At 30.7% G+C, this 9,386-nt stretch overlaps 1 protein-coding gene across 3 annotated transcripts; it reads left to right on the top strand.

Annotated features, from left to right (window-relative positions):
* Positions 1-5,064: 5,064 nt before the first annotated feature.
* On the top strand, positions 5,065-7,884 carry LOC114382202 (E3 ubiquitin-protein ligase RZF1-like). Of its 3 annotated transcripts, none has more exons than XM_028341462.1 (2): positions 5,065-5,255; positions 6,543-7,884. In XM_028341462.1, exon 2 carries the CDS (start codon positions 6,594-6,596, stop codon positions 7,512-7,514), a length of 921 nt encoding a protein of 306 aa, XP_028197263.1. In that variant the 5' UTR covers positions 5,065-5,255; positions 6,543-6,593; the 3' UTR covers positions 7,515-7,884. The 3 variants fall into 3 exon arrangements, with proteins under 3 accessions (XP_028197263.1, XP_028197264.1, XP_028197265.1); XM_028341463.1 differs by lacking the exon at positions 5,065-5,255 and adding an exon at positions 5,267-5,449; XM_028341464.1 differs by lacking the exon at positions 5,065-5,255 and adding an exon at positions 5,456-5,610.
* Positions 7,885-9,386: the final 1,502 nt, after the last annotated feature.

Raw genomic sequence — 9,386 nt, 5'->3', positions numbered from 1 at the left:
CTCATACAATTAGTGTATATGTATATCATTAGTAGTTTATTTTAATAAATATTGGTTATCATTTACTAAATTCTATCCAATTACAACTAAATGGATACAATTATATCATATATTTAAATTTGTAACTAGCTCGTGCATCTGCACGGGTGCCATACGAGATGTAACATCTAACTTTATTTTATTTTATATTTATTTGTAATTTAAGTACATTATACTATACTAATATTTGTAAAATTTTGTTTATAACTCTTGGTGGTGTATTTTGTGAGAAATGATGCTAGGAATGCTTATTCTATGAATCTTTTGTGAACTTATCATTTTATGAATAGACAATTTATTACATAAAATATATTGTGTATTCCAATTTTATTATATTTGGTTTTCATTTACTTCTTTTTAAGGATGCCTTCCTGATTTATTTTTGAAGTTTTTACAACTTTGGATGTTGAGTTGTGTTATGTATAGTTATGATTAGTGGTTTCCAACTCAGTTGATTGATTCATAAATATTTTAGTAACATGTAAAATATAGTATCTTGTGTTTTTCCATTTAGATGTTTTAGTTTTAACCTTTCCTAGTAATCTTATGTTAGTTTTGATTCTCATTTACTAAGTTTTACAAAATTACAACTAATATATATACAATTATACTATAGATCTAATTTTATAGCTTATCCGTGCGTCCGTGCAAACACCCTCAACTCATCAAACAAAAAAAAATGGCGTATTCTTCAAATGATATTTTGTAAACATTACATATTTTAAATTAAATTGAATGTGAAGTAGCTAGTTTTTCTTTCTACCAACGTTTTCAAATAATATTATTGTTTTTCTATATTCAACTGACGTATAGAAGTTCCTTATACTCTTGTGATAGTATAGAAATCCAAATAGAAGTGTTTTCAATTTAAAGGGAATTGTAAACTTTTAAAAATATAAACGAGTAAAGAAGTATATAGATAAATAATAGTTTGTCTTTATATAAAAAATTAGGTTCTATTTTTTTATGACTGAGATAAAATTTTATTAATGTTAATACCCCTTTATTTCAGACATGTAGCATCACCAGTGAAAAATATTATGATCTCCCCCCCCCCCCTAAATATCAGATATTTATATTTTTAATACTTTCAAAATTTTATGTTAATATTTTATATATTTTTAAAGATTTTAGTGCTATCCATTTTTCTATAATTTTTTTACATTGTCAATTAATTAGACATTATCATTAGCATGCATGACTTTTAATTTTCACTGCATAAAAAAATATATAATTTTTAATGTAATAATCATGAAAGTCCTCAAATCGAACCAATTTCAATCCACCTTATAAAAATAGTTCAGGTAATCAAAACACTTTTATAAAATAGATCAATTGTCTATTTTTCATTCATATATGAATAATTTTTTTAAAGGACCAAACCAGATCAAATTGAACCTCTTTTAAAAAAATAGTTTGGTTAGCCAAATCATTTGAAGTTCAGTTTGGTTCATTTCATTTCTTTTTCAAAATGGTTTGGTGTTTTAAAAGTGATCAGGTTTGATTTTGGATCAATTCCATTCAATTTGGATTTTAATTTTGTACACCCCTAAATTATCTATTGTGATTTAAATATTAATTTCTTAAATTTTATTATGAGATCAATTTGATATACTTTCTGTATACTTTCTTATAATTTAGATATTTTTTGTTAAATTTTATTACAAGATCAATTTGATATCTACAACTATCTATTGAATCATATTATTTGCCATTCCTTAACTTAATAAGTTAATCCAAAATTTATTTATTGGAAGAAAATAAGGTTTTTTTTATAAAAAAATTATTTTATTTTTGGTCCTAATATTTTTTAAACCTTTTGTCCTTAATAAATTTTTTATTTTATTTTTGGTCCTTATACCATTATCTAAATAACTTTATTTCACTATTCAATGCTTCCAAAAAAAATTCACTTTTTAAAGTATTATCTAAGCAAATTTAGGAACAGAAATAAAATAAAATAAATCATTAGAGACAAAAGGTTAAAAAAAATTGTACCAAAATCAAAATTTGAAAATTCATCAGCAACAAAAAACACATTTAAACATGATGTCTTTAAAAATAAAGTTGCTAGATTGAAGAATTTGTTTTCACGTAAGATCTAAAATGATATTTTCGAAAAATAAGTTTTAAACCATCTGATTTATTTTCAAAAATAAGTAAAAATTATTTTGGATTAGGTCCCAAAACTAGTCTATATTTTAAAAAAATAATTATTCAATTTTTTCATTTTAAAGGGGAAAAAACTCAAATAAACCGTTATCCGTTTCATTTTGAGTTTGGTATAATATTGACTTTGATAAAATTAATCTTAAATTATTAAACACAACTTTAATCAATTCTTATACTATTAATTAGAATGTACAATTTGTAAAGAGAAATCCAGTAAAAAAATCACTAAGAGTAATAATTAATATAAACCGTTACATTAAAATAAAATGTCAAGATTAAAATATTTTGATAATAACCACAACTATAGTTATAAAAGTCAATGGTAGTATTAATAGTCATGTCGCAACGTGCCCTTTTGTGGGTGAGCGAAGGCGAGGCTCATGGGTGCGCTTTCCAAGGGAGGAAAGATGAGCGGAGTCGCCACCAACATTTATTTGTGGAAAACGTCAGGAAAACCTAAGGAAACCGGTTAAAATGAAAATTCTAAGTTCGGGAGTTGTATTTATGCTTGAGGAAGATATTAGCACCTCTCACGTTTGTCTCAAAGGACAACAACCTATTTTTTAGAATTGTGGAAATTGTGTTACCTTAACTTTTATTTCTTTTTATTTTTTGAGGTCGACAAAAGCGGGGTTCTTGCTCCTACGTACCCTCTATCAAAGAGGAAATCAGACCTATGTAGTTCTTTCTTATGCGTGAATCAAGTGATTCTTTTTACTTGAAGGGTGATCATTTTAAGGCGTTGGACCTTAAAAATGATCCATTTTACTTGGTAAGAAACTGAAATGATAAACTTTCAAAACCCTATTTTTTGTGGACGAGCTTGACTAGGCGAGTTGATTTTAGCCTTAGTTTCATTTTAGTTATTAGTCAATTCAATTAAGAATGAGAAATCTCAAAGAGAAAACGTCCGATTGATTTTTCGCTTTATTTTACTAAAAGGTATTTTTTGATTATTATATTATTATTTTACCTCTTTTTTGATTTCCAACGTGGTTACGGTACGACCGAACGGTCGGAATTCATTTTAACAGAAATTAACGAATACTACAATTCAAATGATCAGTGGAAATTTATTTTATTTTCAAATTAGGCGAGAAATGACTTAAATAAATGACTTAAGCACGTCAAAAAGGGGTATAGAAAGCAAATGAAAACGAGAATAAAAATACATGAAACAAAATGTGAACCACCACGGGTACATAGAATGAATTGAAAAACTCGGTTTGAGGTACTTACCCGTTGAAGACTGAAGAAAACGAAGAACGAACGATGAATGTTGAAGAACGGTCGAGAATCTTCGCGTAATTACTCACGGAAACGTTACAGAAGCGCCTCGGCTTGGATTTTCTTCATGGAAATAATTTTTCTCAGCAATTTCGAGAGAATAAGAAGTGCCAAGAAGGCTGAACCCCTTCTCCCTTCACTCCTCCCCCTATTTATAGCAAAATAGGGGAGGAGCTTGCCACCCAGCTCGCCCAGGCGAGCAAGGTTGCTTTTGCTTCCTCCAGAAGCAACAGCCTTCTGGAGGAAGAATCTGGAAGGCCCAAGGGGCCTGATTGCTATTTGTACCCCCCTTTTTACTAAATGCACCCCCTCTACCTTTTTGGTAATTCTTTTTCCGTAACGTTACGAAAATTTACGAATTTCGTAACGATACTTATTTTCCTTCCGCAAGGTTACGAGTCCTTACGGATTATGTATTTACTCTTTTTTAGCTTTCGAAGAAGTTACGAAAACTCACGGATTGCGAAAAATACCTCCTTTCAATTTCCTTCACATCACGGAATTTTCACAGATCGCATAAGCCTGCTTCCTTTTGATTTTCGGCACGTCTCGGAACTTCACATATTGTGCAACAAAGGGTGCCAAATATCTCGAAGCGGCCAATCAATAATTGTATATCATCAAATTATAATCCCCGGACGAAATTTGGGTATGACAAGCCACAACAACAATAATCATGTTTGTGGTTGCGACTATTGATGAGAATGGTTATAATAACAGTCATGATAGTTATGTCATAAATGATAATAATGAAGGTAATTAGTCATGGTGAAGATAATTTGAGATATTTTATGATGTTATAAATTAAAATTTTAAAAACAATTCAACGATTAAATAAATAAAAATCATATTTTATATAAAAATATAAAAATAATATAATAATTATCAAAAATACATATTATATATATATATATATATATATATATATATATATATATATAAATTCATAATCTTTCTACCAATAAATCATTTGTTGAAGTAATTTTAGACTTAGTTTTTTTTAAGTATAGACATAAATTCATCATGAATAAAGTGTATGTTATGATTAAAATTTGCAAACTTAAGTTTACAAATATTGGATTTCAAATCTTTCTTTTATAAAACTGGGTTTCAAAAGAAAATTTTCATTGTAAACACACTTTTGATAGTAACCAAATATGTTTCCAAAATAAATTTACTCAAAAAATACGTTTAGCGTCCAAAAATACATCATCAACCGATCATCAAACATAACCAAAGTCGGATAGATATTTCGTGTGAATAATATAATAATAATAATAAAAAAATCATATCTTTTTTCTTCTCAACCGCCGATACTATGCACCGGCCGAATCCGTGTATATCAACTTAGTAACACACGACATATAATAAACATTAATAAAACAATTATACTATTTTTTTCTTCTTAGTACTATGCACCGGCCCGAATCCGCGTGTATAAAATTAACGACACGTGACGTATAATCGTAAGTTACAGTTAGTTTAATATTTATACGCACGACATCTCATTTTCCTGCAACTTTCTTTTATGATATTTAATATAGAATAGTCAAACTTCTTAACAGGTGAAAATTACAAAGAAAGTTCCCTGAAACTTAGTGTGAACACTCCATCAAATCAATCGTGTATTTGTAGAGAGAAACAAAGTTCTCTTTTACTTTCTCTCTCCTGCAGGCTCAGAATCCTTTTGTAACTATTCTCTGAATTTCCATTCATTCTATGTAGTTTCCTCTTTTGTTTTCTCTTCTTTTTCCTTGGTAAGTTCACTCTGATCAATTCTGAATATTTCTCCCTCTCCTTGAATTCTTCCTTCTCTTAATTTTTTGGTTGCTTTTTAATAATATTTATTCAGTGAATTGTATGAGGGTGTGAACTCTATGATCTTTGGAATAATGGGTGTTTGTTTAACTGAGACTCCATTTGAAAGTTACGTGCTTTGATGACAAACATGGTATGGTTTTTGTGGGATTTTAGTCCTCAATTTCGATTTTTGTGCTTCTTTCATTCTCTTCTCTTTCTGGCTTTGTGGTTGTGGTTGAGGAAAGGTTCTGTTTCTGTGGTTTCAGCTACCTGGTTCTTGCATGAATTTTGTTTCTCCTTAATTCATCTGTGGTAATTGAACTTTTCTTTTTTAGTTGAGGGTAAAAATTGATATCATTTCAATTTGTATGTGTGAAGTTATGGAGCTTTGTTTCTCTCTGGAATTTCTGGAATTGAACTGTTTTTGGTTTGGATTATGGAAGGAAGTATTCCTCTTGTCTGATAATGATAAATAAAAAAGTAATCCAAAATTCATTTGATTTTTCTTTTTTGGTCAATTTTAGATGGATCTCTTGCACCTATTTAAGCCGGTTAATTCAGTGATACTAAATTTTTTTAGAATTTTAGGTAATTCTTGTAAATTTTGTTGTAATTCCTCAATGATTTGATTACAAGAGATAGTTGACTATATGCTCACAGTTCTAACTTCCTGCGTTCATTTCTAAGATTTGATTTATAATTTCCTTCTTGTTTGGCAGTTATGTATTTTCTAATCTGAAATATGTTGTTATTTGCGTGAAAACCGATCAAAGGCTTCGCTACTAGTTTACTTTAATTGAAAGGGCAGGGAGGGAGGAATCTTTTATTTGCATTTCTTGTTCATATTATTTTCTTTTCCCTCAACCATCCAATCCACCCTATATCTCCTCATGTCCAGAATAATATTATGAAACTTAACTAACTGATCTGGTGACTAGACTAAAGTTGGGGATTAAAATATAGTTTTTTGATTTTATGCTGGTCCCTTTGCTTGTTCTAAACAGCTGGAGTTTGCTATTCCGGTCTCTCTCAGATTTACCATTTTGCTCCCTTTTAGGATTATTATCAATGTTGAGCATATGGTGTGTGCTGCCAAAAGACTTCACCAGCATAGCCTACTGATTTATCAAATCTTTAGATCTTGTTATCTGTTTACTTTTGTTGTAAATTTTAAGACCCATTTTCTTACTTCATTTGTGAATTGTGATTCTTACTTGTGAAGCTCTATACTATTCTTGGTGCAGAAGCAAAGTGAACTTGTGGTGTATCTTTCCAATTGAAGTGAAAGAGTAAGGATGTCAAGTGGGACAACATACTGGTGTTACACATGCAGGCAGCCAATCTGGCTTGAAGGGAGGGAAGCCATTTGCCCCTACTGTGACGGAGGCTTTGTGCAAGAACTCAATGAGCTGCGAGGAGTTGCGCGCCAACACGGCTTCTCATCGCGGATGGAAGATGCTCATCAAATGCCTGACATTATGGATGCTGTAAGAGCTGTTATGGAGCAAAGAGGTTCTGAACCGAGAATTCGGGTTAGAGATGCTGTTGATAACTTTATGAGGCAGAGAATGGCTGGAAGATACACAAACTTTGATGTTAGAAGGAGGTCTGGTTCTGGTTCTGGTTCTGGTTCTATCCTTATTCCTGATGAGACTTGGGGTGTCTTTAGTTCTGGTCCTTATTTGATATTTCATGGTCAAGCACCAGGATTCACCAATTCTAATGGTAGCTCAAGAGGTGGTCCTAGGCGTGTTGATTTTGGTGACTACTTTCTGGGTCCTAGACTAGAAGGACTAATTGAACAACACATTTCAAATGACCGGCTTGGTCCACCCCCTGCATCGCACTCTTCGATTGATGCAATGCCAACTATTAAGATCACACATGAACACCTACAGTCTGATTCACACTGTCCAGTTTGTAAGGAACGATTTGAACTGGGATCCGAGGCCAGGAAGATGCCATGTAACCACGTTTACCACTCAGATTGTATTGTTCCATGGTTAGTTCTGCATAACTCGTGTCCTGTGTGCCGTGTTGAGCTGCCACCGAAAGAACATACTAGTTCTCGTGGTAGACGAATTTGGGGTAATGGCAGTGGTAGTGGTAGTAGCAATGATATCTCTAGGGGAAGAGAGAATAGACAGATGAACAATGGAAGGAGAAATCTGCTATCTTATTTGTGGCCATTCCGGACCTCTAGTTCAAGTACTTAGAGTGTGTTTGTTTTATCAGAATCACACTTTCCAAAGCATGTTGAACGTGATTTCTATGAGATTGATTTTGAAGGTGATTCAAAGCCAAACCAAAGGCAACCTTAATCATTGTGCTGAGACCGGGGAATCTACTGTTTTATATCTCTTTGGCCAGAACAATGACAGAAGTTAAAAAGTTTCCTTTCTTCTTCGAGACAAGTGTAATTAGCTGTCAAAAAATGCTTGTAATTTAAATGACATGAAGAAAGTTTCTGTAGATTGTGCTTTGAGCTTGATCTCATAGATCATAGAAGTATGCGAGTATCTTTGTAAATACAATATTCTTAAAACCAACTTTTGTTTTATATTTTCCGTTGTTTAGAAGCTTTCACTTCGGTGCATAGGTAATATGCATGGTCCTCTTTAGGATGTATTTGGGAGATAAGGAATGAAAGGGGAAGGAAAGGTGAATGATGAAAGAAAACTATGGATAAATCCTTTCCCTTATTTAGATATTACCAATTTATAAGGAAATGAAGAGTTAAACGTTTGATAATAATGTAATTTAGGAAAAAAAATTATTTGGCAATCTAAGACTATAAAGTCTTTGTTGTCTTTTCCAATTTCTGCATGGCATTGTTTTAAGTTTTTCAATTCACGGAAAAAAAATTAATTACACTTGATTACATGTCATGTAATGATTAAGTATTTTCAGAGCTTTGTATTCAAACCGGACCAATGTGATTAATTTTCTTAGTTTCTTTGATAAATTCATGATCTTGAGTGAATACATAATAGGCTTAATTATATTTTTTATTTTAAATTTTTTATTTTTTGATTAATTTTACTCTAATAAATTAATTTGACTCATTTTATTTCAAACTTTTAAAAAAAATTATAAATTTTAACTTTTATTGTTTGTCTGTTAATTGATTAACCGATAATTAACGCAACATATTGACATAAGCGCAATCAAGCCAGCCTATCAAATTGGTCCATTTTAACACTCCTATCATAGCTTGTGTCGATAAGTAATCAATGACCAAGAGATAAGAGACGCAAGGAGAGGACATATTTTTCATAATTGATGAAGGACTTTTCGAGATGTGACCTTTTTTGCCACATCCAAAAGGCACAAAATGAGGGACCATGTGTCGCCATACAGTAATTATCAGCAGCAGCAGATTTTGTGCCGTGAGTGAAGGGGTTGCATGTCAAAAGTGAATTCTAACTTGCACCTTACGCGGCACTATCAAATGAGTGATTAGTTATATTACTTTAAAATTATTAAATTAGTTATAAAAACGGTTAAAGAATTATTCATTAATGGTATAAACAAACTATTTAGCTCCATAATTATTTAATAATGACCTTATCTTAGACTTAAAGGGAGTAAGATACCATCTCCCGTCTAGTTGGTAGAGAAAAGAGAAAAATAGAATAGATACAAATAAAAAAGGATGAGAGTAAATATGTGAAAAACAAAATAAATATAAAGGTATTTGGTTAAAGAAAAATATGAAAAGAGAAATAAAAATAAGTAAAAAAATATATGAAAATAATACAACAAATTCTGTCATTTTTAAATAATTTTTCTCTAACTCTCCCCGGTTGTATCACCAAACTAATTTGCATCTCTCCTCCTTACTCTTATTTCTTCTCCACCAAACAAATAATAGAGGTGAAAAATATATAATGAGAAGCTCATATTTAGTAGAAAAAAGATTATTTTTTTAAAAATATAAATATAAATTTTGAAAATAAAAATAGCTAAAATTTGAGGAGAATATTTGAATAAGCTTAAAAAGGAAATTTTAATAAAAAATAATTAAATATAATTAAAATTGAGATTCGATATATAATTAAAGTAATCATAAATTCAAAGAAATTTTG

Source organism: Glycine soja, chromosome 13, assembly GCF_004193775.1.
Source record: "Glycine soja cultivar W05 chromosome 13, ASM419377v2, whole genome shotgun sequence".
NCBI lineage: Eukaryota > Viridiplantae > Streptophyta > Magnoliopsida > Fabales > Fabaceae > Glycine > Glycine soja.
Note: the sequence above shows the minus strand (reverse complement) of the source record. Positions and strands in the feature narration are given on the sequence as shown.